A 19,568-nucleotide genomic window follows, 5' to 3' on the forward strand; every position below is an offset into this window, starting at 1 on the left:
CTCCATACATCCCCTTCTCCACTTCCAGAATGTTCTGCAGGGTCCTGGACTTGGCTGGGTCAGCGTTGTACACGGCTTTGGTTTTCGTGAACACCGGGGACCCAAGGCAATCGAAGGGAGGCAGGTGGGCCACCGCCTCCAGGAAGGGCCCGGTCTCGGTCTGCGGGTCCACGGGCAGCGGCTTGAGCAGGTGCTCGGCCAGCACCGCCCTTAGTGATGCCGGAACCACAAACCCCTTTAAGGATACCACTTAGCTAAAGGAATTTTTAAGTTTTTCTTTTCTCTGGTGGTCTCAGCGCATGTGTGGAAGTCAGAGGACAGCTTACTTGCAGGAATCAGTTCTTCCTATGTTATGGAACTTATGGGTCATAATCTGTGCTATAAGACAGGTCCAGCTACCTATCCTTAATGAACCTAATTAAAAGAAGATAGCAGAAAGAGGGTATTTAGTTAGTGTCCACATTGAGAAGAGGGAAAATCGTGATCCGGCAAACACCCCAAGACCATCTCCTGGACCCTGAGTTTAAACAGAGCCAAAGCCATGAACTACGATCTAGGCAGGCCCAGTCCAGGTGTCCTGCCTACCCTTAGCCCATCGTTGTCTGGGCTTCCGTTGTAACCTGTTAGGTGGTCTGGCAAGTTGTGAGAACTGGGTGAAATTTCTTTCTGAGAGCCAGGTTCCCCCTCTGGCTGGCCTTTGCCCTGGGTAAATCCTCATTTCTCTGGGGCCCACGGTTTTCGGCAGTCTGATAGATTGAGGGACTCCAGTGTCTGCCTTTAGGTAATATCTCACCGTGTAGCACTGGGTGTCCTGGAACGCACTGTGTAGACCAGGCTGGCTTCATACTCAGAGATACACCTGCCTCTACCTCAGTGCTAGGATTATTAAAGGCGTGGTGGCACCTGTCGGCTACACAAGTGTCTCACCTGTCAAGCTGGTTACACTTGCACCCTGTGGACCTCCAGGATTGAGCTCGGGTTGTCAGGCTTGGTGGCACCCTTGCCGGTGAGCCGTCTTGCTGACCCTTGTTAAGGGAAGTGTGACTTAGTAAGACTAGTTTTGTGAGCAGTGCCAGCCAGCCAGTGGCTACCAGCAAGCATTTGTGCATCGAGTGCACCAGCCAGTAATACAGAATGAGATCTCAGCGCTTTGTGCCCTGTTTTCTTGAGCTTGTGAGCTACTTCAGATTGTATTTATCGTGATTTTTTTTTTTTTTTTTTTTTTTTGCTTTCCTTTAGTTAACTGAAGTTTTCCAAAACCTCTATGTCACCAGTAGTTTGTTAAGCATTGTATCCACTGCTCTAAATTGAAGGTGGAGATTATCAGTTTGCAGACTTCTTGCTGCACCTGTCCTGATGGCCTTGCCATTTATTTCTCTCTGCTGTCCCTCCTTAGCCAAAACTTGAGCTCCGTAGAACAGATTGTCCCACAGAAACACAAGGCCTCGTATGCCTGGCAGCAAGGGAAAGCTTCCCTTCAAACAGCCCCCCTCCAGAACTTCTGAGTTAGTGGTGTGTTTACAGCAGCAGACCTTTCATCAGCATCTTCATTAAACCAGGGGTGCTCTGGTAGGATGGAGTGGCGAGCCCTCCTTCATAGACTCCAGCCATGGTTATATCAAAGCCACTCATTTATATTAATCAGTGTGCAGACTGGGGCTCATCTGGGCCGTTTGTGCCCAGCTGGTGGCTGAGGAGATTTCACCCCTATTTGGCCACAGTTGCTGCTGCTCCCTGCGCTCTTCAGAGGTCGCCGCCTCAGTGAGGCAGCCAGCCTGGAAGCTCCCTCTAGCTGAGTGCTGGAACGGAATCCACCTGAAACAAGACAAGGTGTTTGAGCCCAGTTTGTAAATGATAAAGAACCTTACAGATATTAGAGGGTGTCAGCAGTCTCTGCGGGAGAATGCTGTACTCACTCACCCAGGCCCACACGCCCCACCCTGGACTTGCGGTGAGCTTCATTTGAGCTAGGAACTAAAACCCGATCCCTGCCGCTCTGATACACCAGGCTTCCTCTAACTCTATTTCTTTCCTTCCTTCCTTCCTTTCTTTCTTTCTTCCTTCCTTCCTTTCTTTCTTTCCTTCTTTCAAAGATTTATTTTTATTTTCTGTTTACCACATGTGTGCCTAGCACCCTCAAAGGCCAGAAGATGCTGCTCTGTGTTCATATGTTCCTAAACAGAAAGATGAATTCCATGTTGGATCCCCTGGAGCAGGAGTTACAGACCGTTGTGAGCTGCCATGTGGGTGCTGGGAGCCAAACCTAGGTCCTCTGCAAGAACCTCAAGTCCTCTTAACCACATAGCTATTTCTACACCACCACCACCCCTTTATCTATAATTCTATATTTTCCTGATAGCATGGATGGCCTGTATTTTTCTCCATGCTTTAGAACCAAGAGAGATGAGTCTAGAAAATTTCACAGAGAAAGGAATCAATGGAAATTCAGATGGATCTGGTGGTGTAGGCTATAATCCCAGCGACTCAGTTCTTATTTTAGATGGTTGTGAGACACCATATCATTGCTGGGAATTGAACTCATGACCCGTGGAAGAGCAGGCAGTGCTCTTAACCTCTGAGCCATCTCTCCAGATGGAAGAGATGACTTGGTGATTAAGAGCATTTTCTGTGCTTGCTAGGGATCTGGATTTGGTAATCATACCCATGTCAGGCAGCTGTGAGCTGCTTGTAGCTCCAGTCCTTCAGGACCCTCTTCTGACTCCATGGACATGTGTAAGCATGTGGTGTGCATACAAGCAAGAAAGCACACACACACACACAAAGTGGGGCTTGTTTGTTTAAGAGCCTGAGTCAGTCATGCCTACAATCCCAACACTCCAAAGGCAGAGTCAGGAAGACCTCTTTGTAAGTTCAAGGCCAGCCTAGCCCACAGAGTGAGTTCCAGCCAGCACCGTACAGTGAAACCCTGTCTCAAAAACAGAGTGCAATATGCATGAGTTCTTTATGTACACATTTGCAACTTTAAAGCAGATGAAAATTAAATCCATTATTCTTTGATACGATTATTTAAATGAACATTTACATGTGCAGTGGACAAATTAACCTAGGGTACAGTCAACTCCTTCAGGCAACAGTTCCTGTTCTTCATGCTGTCCCTTCCGCCTTTTGTTTCTCTTTTTCTGGTTGCCATGGCAACGTACGTATATGTTCAGATACAACCACTTGTAAATACAGGTCATTTATAAGCTATGAACATAGCAATTGTGTTAATAGAAAAAGAGGCAGAACAAGATGTTTCTGTTGCTTCTGCCTTGTCTGGGATTTCAGAGGGGGTAAATTTCTGGGTTATCCAGAGCCAGATCTACTGTTAAAAGTTCATGCCATCATTTTAACATGCCACATTGGACTTTCTCTTTATAAACCCCTCTTCATATTTCCAGTGCTGGTCTCAGGGCTCCAACTGTTTCAAACCCACAGCATCTCTTGGTGAGTGATTGATCTGTGTTTGCGTCCAGCCATCAGGGCGATCTTGGGATGCTGCTTGTATGAACTGTAATCCAATCTGACGCTGTAAGTTTCATTGCAGTCTTTCATAGACCTATTGGTGATATTCAATCCTTCTGGGTTTGGGACTAGGGCTTATCTGATACTTTGAGGAGAAAACCATCCATTCATTTTTTTTTCTCTGTTCCCCACTTAAATAACTCAGCACATCTGGTAGTACCGTAGGATCATTGTGCTTCCAGTTCCTCTGTAGCTTTCATAGCTATAATATTCCTTGAGTATTTAGTTACCTAAGGACAATGTGATTTCAGGAATGGGGGTGGTATGGGTCTTACAAATTAACTCAAGTGCAGGGCTAGAAAAAAATATGCCTTTAATCAGCAAATTTCCCTATCAATAGCAGTATGCAGTGTGAATATAAATAGACATAAATGTTCGCGTTAACATTTTAAAGCAAGTCTTTCTTCAAATCGATGTCATTTGCCTCTAAGAAAATGCTTATTAAAGACAAGGTCCCCGAGATTGAAGCGTCTTCATGTTTAAGTGGGCATCCCCTGGCTCTCTTCAGTTACAGCAGTGGTAGAAGCTGAAACAAAATCCTCTCATTCAATCAGAACTGAACTGAATTTTAGGAAGCCAAGAGCAGAAACCAGATCCAGGCTGCATAACATAGGAGGTTAAATAGTCCCAGTGTAGAGACTTGAGGAGATGGTGGGGATGCTGTAAGGAACTCTGTTTAGAATGGCTGTGTTGAACATGACCAAATATCCAGCTATTTTAGCCTCTTGAATTAAGATGCTCTATGTGAACAATTACATAGAGACCACTTACTGTTTGCTTGGTTCACGTTGTAGAACGAGTTCAACACATTTGATTTTGCTTGGGTTTGGTTTTTCTTTGTTTTCTTGTAGTTGAGCCTTAAATACTAACAGTTTTGCTAAATTTGCTAATTCTGTCAAAATTTTCAGTGTTTTTGGTATATTTGACCCAGGGGTCATATACCAAATATGTCCATTCTTTATTGTTGGTGGTATACCAGGGCCCCAGACTTCAGTAACCCCAAGACCTTAGCACAACTGACTCCATGATACAAGTACCATTTAGGCTGTAAAACACAGTGCGTACACAGTACCACCTACCAAAACTGAAACTCCACAGCTATGGACAAGTCTCTAAGTCTACTAACCTTGCTCTTGGGCTTCTGTAGATCTGCTTGTACTGCTCTTTTTAATTGAAATATGTCAACCTAGGACATGGTTTTGAGTTTAAAAGCTGTCCCTGAGAAAATCTCGCACTTTCAGAGACCCTGAACACTCAGTGTAGTCACAGGCTGGCTTAAAAAAAAAAAAAAAAAAAAAAAAGCTTTCTGTTGTCTTAACCCATGCCTCAGCAGTGTTCAGTTTTTCTGAGACAAGGTCTTTCTGTATAGCCCAGGCTGTTTTGGAATTTGCTATATAGTCCAGGATGGCCTTGAACTCACTGAGATCTGCCTGCCTTTCTTTGCTTGGGCAGTGATGGGATTAAAGGTCCAACTCCATGGTGTATTTTAAGTACAATGGAACAAACTCTTGAAAGGGGAGCCATTTTCTTACTGTTTCTATTCTTGTTGTATGAAAATTAGCATTGCAATGGCTCCCAGAATGGGCATTCTGAAGAAATATACACTTGACAGAAATAAACATCCTGAAAATAATTGAGTTAGTAGTTCATTCATTATCTGAAATTTAAAATTACGTTCAAAGTGGGTGTTGCTGGATTTTCGTGTATACTGGTGAAATGCTATGCTCGTAAGATTTTCTTTTTGCTTGAATTACGAGGACCAGAAAAAAGTTGGATCACAGCTTTAATATCCAGGTGGGCAGTCCATTTGCCAGAATCTTTGCACATCACGCCAGTTTTTCTGTCAGACACAAAGCCGGCATTGTGACTGAGCCTCCTGGAGTTTAAAAAAGAACGTGTAGCTACACCTTTGAATTGTTCATTTTTTTTTTTTTTTTTTTTTTTTTCTTCTTGTCTTTTAGGTTTCGGAACTTTTAGCAAGTGCTCTTATGGACTTGGTGCAAGGCGTATACCAGGAAAACTCTGCGTCGTCAGCCAAGGTACAGAGTTCCGAGCCCGTGGTAGGAAGAACTGCTGCAAAGCCAGGGTCAGGCGGCAAGCTTTCCATTCTTGCTCCGTGTTTAAACTGTATGTGATTTTTCTTTTCTCTTTCCTTTTTTTTTTTTTTTTTTTTTTTTGTTTTTTGTTTTTTGTTTTTTGTTAGTGTTTTGGCTACAAATTCATGGCCATACGCTCAGTACATAGCAGCTTTAGCCAATTAATACAACCTCTTCTCCTCTGGCTGGAATCTCAGTCTGTTCAGTCCGCAGCAGCCATGCAGACAGCAGGGCACTGCTGGCTGGCAGGTAGCACCATCAGAAGGGGCCGCTGGCAGGGAGGAGCACTTATCCTGAGGGGCTGGGCCCAGCTGCTCCCCAGAGAAAGCCGGCTCTGTGTCAGCGAGCTTGGGTTTGGCCGGCCAGCCGGCAGGAAGGGCGGGCCGAGAGCAGAATGGCTTTTCTAACCGAGGTCCAGAATTGACGGCGTTGTTAGAGCCTCAGCGATAGAAATAGGACTGTTGCACACTTGGATTGTTTTGATTAATTTTATAGGTTTGGAATGAGGGCTTTTTGACTCATTTAACAGGTCATCTCAAGAAAGGTTAGGTTTTATTTCCTTAAAATGCAGTTATTTCATTTCAGTGGGAGATGAGATATGGGGTGCATGCTTCATCGCCCAGCACAGTCATTTACCATAACACCTACTGTTAGAAAGGGTTCCTCTCCGTGTCTCATTACTGTAACTCCCTTAACTCCTATAGTAGCAAGATTTTCCTCACTGCAAATTAGGAAAAAGAAAATATGCGTGTATGCACATCCGAAGCACTGACATGTCCACTTCAAAGAAATCAAATAAAATAAAGGCAAATTTTTACTACAAGTGGAACATAGGGCATGAGCAACTTAGATTTAAAATTATATATATATATATATATATATATATATATATATACATATATACATATATGTGTGTGTGTATATATATATATTTTTTTTTTTTAATATGAAGTAACTGGATCTCTGGAAGGTTAGTGAAATGTGAAGAATTTTATACCTTGGACATCTGCTAGCATTTGATTCCAGGAAGCACCATCCCCAAGGGACACAGCTGACCTCACCCTAGGGGCACACTGGTGTGTGGGGACCTCACAGTAGAGCACAGAGGACCATTTGCTGGATTTTTCAAAGACAAGAGCGGCTCTCTGTGCGACTGAAGGGCAATATCAAATGGTGGGAGGGTGAGTTATGATCTAGCTTCCCTCGACAAAAGTCGCCTTGCACGTAACATGGAGGTGATGCAGCTAAGCTAGTGGCATTTTAAATGTGTGCCTGCTCCTCATTTCATCATCACGAGAGAGAGAGAGAGAGAGAGAGAGAGAGAGAGAGAGAGAGAGAGAGAGAGAGAGAGAGCTGCCTCCGGTTTGAGATAAGAAGGTAGAGAGTTAGGAAAGATTGAATGATTTTCAAGGTTACACAGCTCACTAGCTAGGATTTGAACTTAAGCCCTATGGCCTTAGCCTCTCACTCTACCTCAACAAACCCTGACTTGATAGTTTCCGTAGGCCACACCTAAGGTCTGACCAAAGAGTTACTACAGCGGCCTGGTGCAGTGGAGGCATGGTTTTCCCTGCAATGCTTCTGAGGCGTTCGTTCGACTTAGCGCCACGTAAGGTATCCATCAATACTGCTAGTGTCTGCCCATCTTGTGCTTTAGGGTGTTTACTTGCTGAAATGAAATGCCGTGATAAGTTTAGCTGGACTCAAAACAGTCTGCCACGAGTTCAAGGCTAAACTTGAACCACAAATGACATCTAGGCCTGAGATATAAGCGAGACTATCTCAAAACAAAACAAAAAGAAGCACACTCACTGTGTAACCCTCCTGCCCCTGCCTTCCTTCGCCTTCCCACCCTGAGGGCATAGGTGTGTGCCACACTCACTTGAGGTCCTGAAGTGAGTGTGCTATTGTTGGTTTGGTTGGTTTGCCGACCTACTGCTTGGGCACTGTAGTTGTCCTACCTCGCTAACAGTTGTGTGAACATCTGGGAAGTACTGTACACTAGACAGCCTAACTAGTAGCAGCAACAATAAATGACCACATCAGTTTTACAGTTACATTGTTGGCATCATGAGATGAGTAGGGGGATGATCTCACTTTATGGATGAATATCTTCCTATTTAGAGCTGATAAATAGCATCAAAGTCTAAAGTCTAAAACTTATTAAGTTGCTGAAGAGTTGGAGGGTTAGATTTGAACTCAGGGAGTTGGTTGTTGTTGTTTTTATTTTTTATTCCAAGTTTCATGTGATGGACCAACTACTGAGTGCATTGGCTGATTTTTCTCATGAGCTAATAGATTTTCTCAAAAGAATATATAGCGGTGCTTTGTTCACCTGCCCCCCCCCCCAAACAAGGTCCTTTAAAGATTCAAAAAGTAGCTAAACCATTTGAAGATTCATTATTTTTCAATGATGGAAACAGAAGTGCATAGCTGACCACAGCCGTGGGAGTGATTTATACAGCCTGAATTTGTACCCCAGGTCATTTTCCTTCCTAACCAGAACCCACCCCCACCCTTCCTGAGTGTGCTTGCCATTACACTGAAAGGGATCACTTCAAAGGCAGAGGGAGAGAGGGAGGGAGAGGGAGATCGCAGCCCCTCCCACGCACAATCACACAGACTGGGTTGGCATGTTCTGGTGTGATTGAGAAGTTGCCACCGGCAGAGGTCATGTGGGAAGTGAGGCTCATGCTGTGGGTCTCTGTTGCTCAATCTCCTCAGCCTTGAGCCAATTCAGTGCAGAACCGCTTTGAGATTCAAGTGAGCTGCAAATCGTCTCATCTCTCTAGAGATAAAAGAATACGATAGTGCTCTGTTTTCCATGTGCCAAGTTAATGCAGTAATGGAGATCCGTAGCAGCAGCTCACCTTTCTGGTGAGTACCATCTGTGGACTCAGAGTGCAGTAAAGTGAGAGATAGTTAGAACTGGGTGCTTTCTAAATCACCTTCTACAGAAATGTATACATACCTAATTTTCCTAAAGCAGTGAAAACACACAACTTACATTAATAATATTTAGTAGAGCGTAAGTAAATTGTGATCATGGAAACATGTAAAGTAATTTAGGAAATTCATCCTTTGTTCCACTCATTGTAAAAAAAAAAAAAAAATATTTTTACTCTTGCATTTACTAGCTTGTGAACCATTTCTTCCTTACAATAAAAATTAACCCTTGTACTATTGGTATAAGAAAAGATTTTAACCTGTTTTTTTTTTTTTCTATAATAGCTAATTAAAGAAACCAATTAAAAGCAAGATGTAGTGGTACACACATTTAATCCCAGCATTTGGGAGTCAGAGGCCAGCCTGGTCTACAGAGCTCCAGGCCAACCAGGGTTGCTTAGTAAAACCCCGCCCCAATAAATAAACAAATAAACAAACAGACAAATAAATAAGATGGGGCTGGAGAGATGGCCTAGTGGTTAAGGGTTCTTGACTTCTTTGAGAGGACCTGAGTTTAGTTCCTAGCACCTACCTTAGGCATGTCACAACTGCCTGCAACTCATTCCAAGGAATGTGAGGCCCTCTGGCCTCCTGGGGCACCTGCCTATATGTGGAACACATAACATAAACTCAGACAGACACACATGGATACACACAAATAATAAATGGATCTTTTTTAAAAAATGAGGAGGAGGGGGGAGAAGCAAAGACCGCAGTTAAGGAGAGAGACGGCATCTTACGCAGTCATTTGCCAGATATTTGCATTGCCAGCCCATGCTGCTTTATTACACACCATTTCCAACCCTCACACCAATTCCTTTTTATAGCAAGGAATAAAATGTCTCCTTCAAAATTCCCAGCTATTCGTAGATTAAAAGGCAAGCTGCTGTTTGCAGCAATTCGTATATAGTCAGTGAAACTCTCTAAGCATTATTTTATACATCAGTGGTGCAAAGGGGAACCATGTCACTCCGTGCCTAAGACAGTGAGTAAACTACTGCGAAGGGGAACTCAAAGGGTCTCTCTCTCTTTAGTGATGTATTGCGTGGTTGTAAGATTAACACCAAGCCTAGAACCTTTGCTTAAAGATTTCCAGTAATGTATTGCCAGAGTACTTTTCTGACCCCTGGGCGGGTCAGCACTGGGATGCAAACCCAGGCCTCACACGCCGTGGGCGAGTAAGTGCTTTACAGGTGTCAGCCCTGCTCATGCAGAGTGCACATGACCTCAGTGTACTTGACAAATACACATTTTAACATTGATGTTGCTTCAGCAAAGTTAGGATATCATCTCGCTGTCTCCACCTCTCTCTTGTTAGTAAAGTAGCTACATGATCAACAAAGAGTTGAAAATACTGTCACAGATGACGACACAGACCTGTAATCTCAACAGCTGGGAGGCAGAAGAGGGGTTGATGCAAGTTCAGGACAAATCTGGCCTACATAGTGAGTTGCAGGCCAAGCAGAGCTACCCGGTGGAAACAGAACCGAAACCCTGCAAAAGATCAGAAGAAAATATTCTTTGATTCCCAGCACTCACACGGCAGCTCACAGCTTTCTATTGTGCCAGTCCCAGGAGATCTGACGTCCTCTCCTGGCCTCCAAGGGCACGAGGCACACACTCAGACATATATGCAGGCAAAGTACCCATATATACAAAGTAAAAAAAAAAAAATGTATTTTTTAAAAAAGTCTTCAAAGTTTGATTTTAGTGTCTACTTAATAGTTTTTTTCATAAGTACTATACTGTAAATTACTGAGCCAGTACACAAATTTTGTGTTTGCATTTTTAAGTAGAATAACATCTTCATGCATATAACTCTGCTGTATTTCACACTTTGCATTTAAAAAAAAAAATGTGGAGCTCAAGATGAAGCTTAGTGGTAAAGGACTTGCCTAGAGTACGCCAAGGCCCTGGTTACGCTTCCAGAAACTCCCCTCCCACACACGAACTCTGATGCTCACAGCCAAAAATAAGACCGTTTTATATCTGCATATGTGCTTTTTATACACAGTACTATAAATATAACAATAATAATTAAAGACGAGGTCATGAATTTGAGTAGGAGAAGTCAGATGGAGGGCGTGGAGGGGTGGAAATAAGGGCTCGGGTATGACATTCTCAAAAACCTAAAAGAGTTAATGAACAAAAGGATGTGCCTTGCTGTCCTTAGAAAAGCCTGCTTGTGTGATCTTGGATTTTAGGAGCTGTCTCCCCTCTCTGATAGATAAACACAGTTCACAGTGCCTACATTGCTTCTGCTTTTGGTATGGTTTATGCTGGACACCTGCTGTCCTGGGAATGTGGGGATTGCCTTACATTCCAGGCAGAGTATCCATAAGACCAGCCGCAGTAAAGCCCTGAGTACCGAGTCTCCAGGGACCGACCACATTTCATGCATAGCTCGCTGGCGTCGGTAGAGTTTTAAGCATGCTCAGTGACTGTGCTGGGGTGTGCCTCTGGAAGGATTCTTGGTTTCTTCAGCCACTGAGACTCTTTCCCTATACTGTTTTCCTTTCATTTGTGCACGTGCGTGCGTGCGTGTGTATGTGTGTGTGTGTGTGTGTGTGTGTTGTTTGTTTTTTGTTTGTTTTGTGTGTGTGTGTGTGTGTGTGTGTGAGAGAGAGAGAGAGAGAGAGAGAGAGAGAGAGAGAGAGGCTCACTGTTTAGCTCGACTGTCCTGGAACTCACTGTGTAAGCCAGGTTGGCTTTGAATTCAGATTAGACTGCCTCCACCTCCCCTGTCTTGTGATTGATAAAAACCATGTACCACACCACCTGGCCATTCTAATTATTTTTTTACTGTAACCGTGATTTGACCCTATACTCTTCAAAGTGAGTTCCTAAGTCACCTTGGGGTAGAAACTGGAGATAGTGTAGTGGTTGGGAACACTCACTGCCCTTCCAGGGGGACTCAGGTTCAATTCCCAGTATCCACAAGGAGGCTCATAGCCATCTGTGCTGCCTGTCCCAGGTGATCCAGTGCCCTCTGCTGGCCTCCACTGGCACTGCATATAAAATTAAAACTAGAACATAAATACATGCAGACAAGACACCATATACTTAAAAATAAATACACTTAAAATTCAAAAATTGGAGTAGTGGGTGAGGACTGCTAACATGCCCATTTTCTGAAACTGTATCTGCTTGTTCACCGATTACAGCTTCTGCCTTGGGAATCTACCCATAGTCCTTTGTGAAGCCGGGCCTCCGACTAGGGCTAATACCGAAAAGAGAAACAGCCGCTGTTTCCCTGGCTTCATGCAGACTCTACCTGTGGTGGCTTGGCCCGGGACCCAGAAAAGAGGAGGGTTCACTCTAGTTCTCTGGTTAATTAACAGCCACTGAAATCGTACGCAGCCAGGCTGGCTTTTTAAAGCACAGTTCATACTTTACGTATTAGCCGTAGACGTTGTGGGGCAGGATAAGCCTGAATCTTGTATTTGTCTCATGGTTGTAATTCTCTTCCTTTGGCTCCTAGGCGGCTTTAAGTCAAATATAAAGACATGGGTGCTCTGCGTGCCTGCAGCAGCTCTGTGCATTGTCTGAAATGCCATAGCAAGATGGTGTCACATCCCGGTGGGGACATCAGGGCTTCTTTCAAGTGACAATAAAGGAGTAGGGGGAAATAGCACTGCAGCCAGGCATGGCGGCACATGCCTGCAACCCCAGCGCTCCAGAGTCAGGTAGCTCGCTAGATCTCTTGCGTTTGATGAGGTCCAGGTCAGCAAGGGCTACACAGTGAGACAACCCTACAGGGATGACTTGGCGGTGGGGGGAGATCTGCAGCGTCACAATGCGGAGCCGATGCGGTTTTTAGAGACTGGAGATGGTTAAACAAGGGGACTATTACACAGAGTGATCCTTCTCAGACATCGGGAGAGGCTTTCAGTGTGGTCCACAGGAAGGAGTCTGGTATTGTTCCACATCGACACTCTTGCCCTTTGGCATCCATATCACATCGGTATTGCCTTTTCAGAACCCACTCTGCATACCCAGTTGGAAATACGTTAATAGCTATCCTACTTAATTATTTTTTAATCTTACTCAAAAGTGTTACCGTCTGGTGTTTTTCTATCATTGTTACCAACTTCAAGTCTCTTCCTACAAGAATGTAAGTGCCACTGTATCTCTAATACCAAAGCAGCACTGGCATATCAGTATTAATATACAATAAACTGATGTCTATATATATGTTATGCATGGACCAAAGAAACTGCCATCACAATTAAGTTGATAAGCATATCCATCACCCCCAGTAGTCCCCTCTTTTCCTCTCCTCCATCCTATACCTTCTGCTGTGAACCAGGCAATCTATTGTCACTGTAACTTAGTTACATTGAAATGCATCCATGCTGCATATGTGAATGGTTCATTACTGCTAAATAACATCCAATTGTAGAGATCTACCACAGTTTATGATCTATTAGTGAACCTATTGGTGAACATTAAAGATGTTTCCAGTGTTAAGATATTCCCAGTAAAGCTACTGGGAGCATTCATGTGTGAACAGTCGGTATGAACATATACTGTATCCCTTGGGTTTGCCTGGGAATAATCATGTTGCTATCTTCTTTTGGATAGAACCTTAACAGAGGACTTTGTGTGCCATGCAATAGGTACATAGTGCTCTGTGCTGGCCAGTATCCATCAACGTGACAAGAACTGGACTCGTTTGGGGAGAGAAGCTGTAACATGGAAAAATAAAAGACTCAGAGACTGATACTGAGGTTCAGACTTCAAGCTGAAGTTCAGAAAAGCAAAGCAGCCAGCCACGAGCCCTCACCTCTAACTCAGGCTGAAAGGGCTCTTCACCAGGTCCCTAATTGCTGTCTCTCCTCAGCGTGGCCAGAGAACAGATGCCTCTCTGAACACTGAAGTTCAACATGTGCATGCCTGGTGCCCATAGAGGCCATCGGAGGACATCAAATCCGCTGGAACTGGAGTTACAGACAGTTGTGAGCCACCACGTGGGTACTGGGGATTGAACCTGGGTCCTCTGGAAGAGCAGTCAGTGCTCTTAACCACCGAGCCACCCCTCCCTTTTCCCCTGGCTGTTGGGACATAGTCTCACTGTGTATGTGGATGGTCTCAGACACTTTGCAGTCTTCTTTCTTTCCTACCCCTCCCAAGTTCCAGTGTCGTCTCCATTTCTGCTTAGTATGTTCAGTGTGTCTTGCTGCTGCTTGACTATATGTGATAGGGTTATGAAAACTTTTGATGCCTCTGTGCACGAATTACATCACGTTGGTTTAACTGGCTGGTCTATCTCCGCGTCATCGTTTGGGTTTTTCCTCCAGGTTGTCTTTGACTGGGTTCCGACCTTGTGAATTGTTCTTTTGCGCCACAGGTGTTTTTGTGCGTACATAAATATTCTTGAGCTTCATCGTGGATGCGGTGAAGTCACTGGAAACAGATTGATCCTTTCCGGTGTTACTTTTAAGTAGTCACACAGGACTGCAGTAGTAGTTAGTATAAGGCTAATCTCCTCCCTGTGATGATAAAACCTGGTCTGTCCCTTTGACTCGTTCTTGTCCCAGACTTGATAGCGTCTTTGCTCATTCACATGGGTTAGTACAGTCGGACCTCCATATCCACAAGTTCTTAGACTCAGCTAACTGGATGAGACTCCTTCAGCTTCGTCTGTGATGAGCATGTCATTACTCTCTAAACACTGTACTATAACCACCCCTTGCAGAGCATTTACATTTTATTAACTATTGTGTGTTTATAGCTTAGGGAGAAAGGATCTCTCTTGCTCCTGCTTTCAGGGGTTGCAGCCCATTGTAGTAGAGACACGGCACAGCAGCTCAGATCATGGCAGCCGGGAGAAATAAGTGAGAAAGAATACCTGCACTGCACACTTTTTCCTTGCTCCCCTCTGGAGGATGGGTGGGGCCTCCCTGTTTGCTCACTCCATCTGGTGAGGTACTTTACTTAACCCAACCAAATGGATGGTCAAGATGAGGACGTGACTCATTTGGTGGAATGCTTATCTAAACGCACAAAACCTTTGGTTTCGTCCCATTGCCGCATAGAGCCAGCCTGTTGTTGCAGGCCTATAATCCTAGCACTTGAAAGGTAGCAGGTAGGTCTGAAGTTCAAGGTCATCATCCTCTGTTACTTAATGAGTTAGAAGCTAGTCAGGGGTACCTGAGACCTTACCTCAAAAATGGATGGATGGATGGATGGATGGATGGATGGATGGATGGATGGATGGATGGGGGGGGGGGGCAGACAGGCTGATGGGCGGGCAGGCCGGTGCATCAGCAGATGGATGTGATCAATCATCACAATAAGTAATCCAGAAAAGATTTAAAGTATATGGGAAGAAGTCGTATGTGGTGTGAATGCATCTAATCCTAGCACTGATGAGCCAAAGGCGGGAAGATCTCTCACGTCCAAGGTCAGCCTGGACTGTAGGTCTTTTTCTTTTTTAATGTTATTCATTCACTATGTGCATGTTCCCTATAGCATTCATGTGGAGCACAAAGACAAACTTGTGAAAAGTCGTTTTCTCCCTCCACTATATGGTCCCAGGGATCAAACTCCCATCAGGTTTGGTGACAAGTGTCTTTACCCACTGAGCCTTCTCACCAGCTCCTCAGACTATCTTGAGTTCAAGACTATCTTGAGCTATGTATGAGACAACATATAAAAAAAACAAAAAACAAAAACAAAGGCCAAGGTGATAGATAACTCAGCGGTCTCATACTTGCCCAGTGTGCACATGGATTTTATCCTCAGCATCCTTCCCCCCCCCCCAAAAAAATAGAGAATTTGGAAAGATATGGAGCTATGTGCAAATACTGTGCCACTGTATACAAGGGACATGGACATCTGGACATATTGACAGTGGTCAGCAGTCGATAGCCTGCAGATACTGGAGATAGATGGTACCAAGGTGACGACTTCACAGAAGCTATTATCCCAGCCTCCCCCCCCCCCCGCTCCGTTGTCTCTTCTTGTAAACTGCCCTGTGAACTCAAGCCCCTAACTTGTACTAACCCTTCTAGCTTGACTAGAAACCCGGTCTTTCTCCTCGACTCCAAGATGTTATCACCTCCACTGACTTGGCATTCGGGCTAGCTTGTAAATGAAACCATTGTGAGGTTAATTTAGTTCCCATTTCTCAGATATCACTTTCCTTTCTTTTTTTTTCTTTTTTCTTTTTTTTTTTTTTTTTTTTTTTTTTTCATTGCTTGACTTAAGACTTCAAACATCTTGTATCACAGTCTTTGTGATAGTTTGAGTAAGAATGGTCTCAATAGGCTCATAGATTTGAATGCTTGGTCACCAGGGAGTGGCGCTATTTGAAAGGATTAGAAGGATTAATAGGTGTGGCCTTGATAGAAAAAGTACCTCACTTAGAGGTAGGCTTTGAGATTTCAAAAGCCCACACCAGTCCCAGCTTCTCTCCCCTCTCTGCCTGTGGATCAGGGTGTAGAGCTCTGAGCTACTTCTCCATCACCACATCTGCCCGCACGCCACCATGCTTTCTCCACCATGATGATAGTGGACTAAACCTCTGATCCTGTAATCAAGCCCTTAGTGAAACACTTTCCTTTATAGAGAGTTGCTGTGGTTATCGATTGTCTTCACAGACATAGAACAGTGTTGTCTGTATTTTGTCCAGTGTTTTAGTTCTCTCAAAAAAGGAAAACCATCCTAGCCAGGAGTGCTAGACCGCAAGACTTTTTGACTTACGTTATAACATCCTTTTATAAAATAACAAACACAAAATCCACCCCCCCCCCAGTAAAAGATATAGTGTCTTTGTGTTGATATGCTAAGTGCTTATTGAGCGTATGTTAAGAACTTTGATCATGGGAATAAAAAAAACAAAACAAAAAAAAAAAAAATGACACCAATTTTGTACCTGGTTGACCAGGAAGGGAAGGAAAGATGATTAAGTTGCTATGAAGGAAGATTGCTTTTAGAGAAAAGTGGATCCGTTTAGTTGAGGTTAGATTAATGTTGGATGGAGTCCAGCAGAGTTTTCAGATTAAAAAAAAAAAAAAAAAAAAAAAAAAAGTCAAGAGCTCCAGAGATGGGAAGTGGAAATTCATCCTTGTAGACTGCTAAGTAAAAAGGCATTGGTGCACCAAGAAAGATAAAATGAAATGGAGACTATGGAGAACAAGTTGGAATGACTGTAGCACAACCTTTCTTTGCTGGATTTTGAATTTAGCATCATTTCTTCTTGACTAACACTAAGAGAAACGATGTCCTGTTTGCACTATTTGATTACTGATGCTATATATAGTTCTTGTTTCTTTCTAAAAATTATACAAGGGGATATTGCTCAAGTGATTGCTTAGCAGGTGCCAGATCATGAGTTTGATCCCAGGCACTTTAAAAGAAATAAACGAAGAACACAAGTGGGCATCATTGATAAAGTGCTTAATAGTAAACATGCTGAACTTCTGCTTGTACCAAAAAGTAGACAGAGTACTACTAGACAACCAAACCAAAGCTGCAGTTAAGACGACAGCAGCTCAAACCTGCCCTTGAGATCTGAAGGTGTGCACGGCTCAGTGGAGAGGTGTGCACATGAAATACCTTCACATCTGTTTACCCAGAAACCATATGGCAAGTCCCACATATAGAGAGAGGCTAGCTGTGTGTTGGAGAAGAAAAGAACAACACATTTAGAATTTCGTAACTGGGCATGGTCATGCCCTCCTGTGATCCCAGTGCTCAAGAGACTGAAGTAAGAGAATTGGGAGTTTGAGGCCCACCTGCCTCAAAGAAAGAAAAAAAGAAAGGGGGTTAGGGAGGAAGAAAAAGGGAGTTCGTAGAGGAGGCGATTCTGTTTGTTCTAAACTTAATCTTAGAAGATAAGTTCAAAATGGACTCAGGAGCTGGGGAAATGTCTAGGGCAGAAAAATGTTTCTCATACAAGCATGGGGACCTGAGTTCAAATCCCTAGCATCTGTGAAACCTGGGTGAGTATCTGCCACCCCAGTGCTGGGAGGGGGGAAGCAGAAACAGACTTGGAGCTCAGTGGGCAGCCAGTCAACTAAATCAGTGAGCTCCAGGCTCAGGAGAAACCCTATCTCAGAAACAGGCAGAGAACAACTTAGACATCTGGCGTCACACTCACATGGAAAGGTGGGGAGACGTGATGTTTTATTTTGTCAGGAATTGACATCGGACACTGGCTGGGACATTAGACTTTTGAGCATCTGCTGTATAAAAGGTACAGGATCAGCGGTTCTCAACCTGTGGGACATGACCCCTTTGGGGGATGCATATCAGACATTTACATTATGATTCATGGCAATAGCATAATTACGATTAATGAAGTAGCAATGAAATAGTTTTATAGTGGGAGTCACCACCAGGTGAGGAACTGTATTAAAGGTTCGCAGTATTAGGAAGGCTGAGAACCACTGCTCTAACATGTGCAAGGGCTCCATGGAAGAGGTATCTCTGCTTTCATGGAGCTGCCACCTTAATGGAGAAGACTGTAATAAATACACACAGGAACAAAAGAACTAGAGAAATAAGTTAGTGCAATATTAGGGTAACTGGATGCTGGCTGTTCATGGAAAGCCCCTCCAAGAGCTGAATGATCAAAATGCAAGCAAGATTCTCCAAAGGAGATCAGTTACAAGCAAAGGCTAAGCCAGCGTTCAGCTAAAGCTAACTAAAGAAAAAAAAGAAGTAACATTGTTTTAGGGTGCCACTCAGAACAAAAGTTACCCACTTTGGGCAAATGAGAACTGAAAGGGAGGCAACAATGTAACAAAGCGGGAGCTAGAGCCCTGTTGAGCAAAGACGGGCATTTCGAGGAAAGGGAGGCAACAATGTAACAAAGCTGGAGCTAGAGCCCTGTTGAACAAAGACGGGCATTTCTAGGAAAGGGAGGCAACAATGTAACAAAGCTGGAGCTAGAACCCTGTTGAACAAAGACAGCATTTGGAGGAAATAGGCAACAATGTAACAAAGCTGGAGCTAGAGCCCTGTTGAGCAAAGGCGGGCATTTGGAGAACAGAGAGGCAACAATGTAACAAAGCTGGAGCTAGAGCCCTGTTGAGCAAAGGCGGGCATTTCGAAAAGAATAAATAAACCAGCAGTTAGATTAGATGTTGGCCATTTGGGCTCAGGAATTGAGATTTTAAAAAAAAAAACAGCAGTAGGAAGACACCATGGGATCTTACTAAATGAGAAGATCTTTGAAAAAGTCTGTTGTAGAAGCGTGAACAAGGTAAATTGGAAGCTGTTTCCTGTCCTGGCTACTTCCTGTCTGCTCTCTGCTTCTTGACTAAGTGAGTTTCCCCTACTGGATTAGCTATAAACCTTGTGAAGCTAAAATAAGAGTCCTCCTCCCTTAAGTTACTTCTCATCTAGTGTTTGGCTCTAACAGTGAGAAGTGTAACTAATGCACAAGCTGAAGAAATGAGAAGCAGGGAGTCCAGCGAGAGGTCACTGAAATGAAACAGTATGAAGCAACACACAATTGCTGGCAATGGAAATAGAGGGAAATGCCAAAGGAATCTGTGGTGGTTTACATAAGAATGGTCCCCGTAGGCCTCGGCTTCCCTATACAGGGATCATAGGGTTATACCCAAATCAGGGCTCCAAAGCCACTGGACCTGAGGGTGACTTTACCAGTAGTAAACTATTGTCACATCAGTGTGGATCTGGGAGGCTAGACAATACCTGTCATTGGGAAGCTGGTGTGAAACCTATCAAAAGCTTCTACCTTAAAGGCTTGTCCCTACCTTCCAGGGATAGGAGCCATTGAGTAAGCCCCGTATGAACCATCCTCAGCTTGTAGTATAACACGAAAAATAGAAGGACCCAGAGACTGATACTGGGGTTCAAACTTCAAATTGTAGATCAGAAAACAAAGCAGCTGGCCACTAGCTTCTTACCTCTACCTCAGGCTGAACGGGCTGATGCTGTTTCCATGCGCTCTAACCAAGCCTCAGACTGTAACCTCTCCTCAGTGTTCCTGTCTTAAATACCTCTCATGTGTCCTGGGATTAAAGG

At 44.0% G+C, this 19,568-nt stretch overlaps 1 protein-coding gene across 1 annotated transcript in view; it reads left to right on the plus strand.

Annotated features, from left to right (window-relative positions):
- Pdss2 (decaprenyl diphosphate synthase subunit 2) overlaps positions 1 to 19,568 on the plus strand; it is a 167,033-nt gene that overhangs the window by 103,134 nt on the left and 44,331 nt on the right. Inside the window, exon 4 of the mRNA XM_051175586.1 lies at positions 5,487 to 5,564. Coding sequence (XP_051031543.1) covers positions 5,487 to 5,564 — 78 coding nt within the window. The remainder of the gene's footprint in view (positions 1 to 5,486; positions 5,565 to 19,568) is intronic.

Source organism: Phodopus roborovskii, unplaced genomic scaffold (assembly GCF_943737965.1).
Source record: "Phodopus roborovskii unplaced genomic scaffold, PHOROB, whole genome shotgun sequence".
Classification (NCBI taxonomy): Eukaryota; Metazoa; Chordata; class Mammalia; order Rodentia; family Cricetidae; genus Phodopus; species Phodopus roborovskii.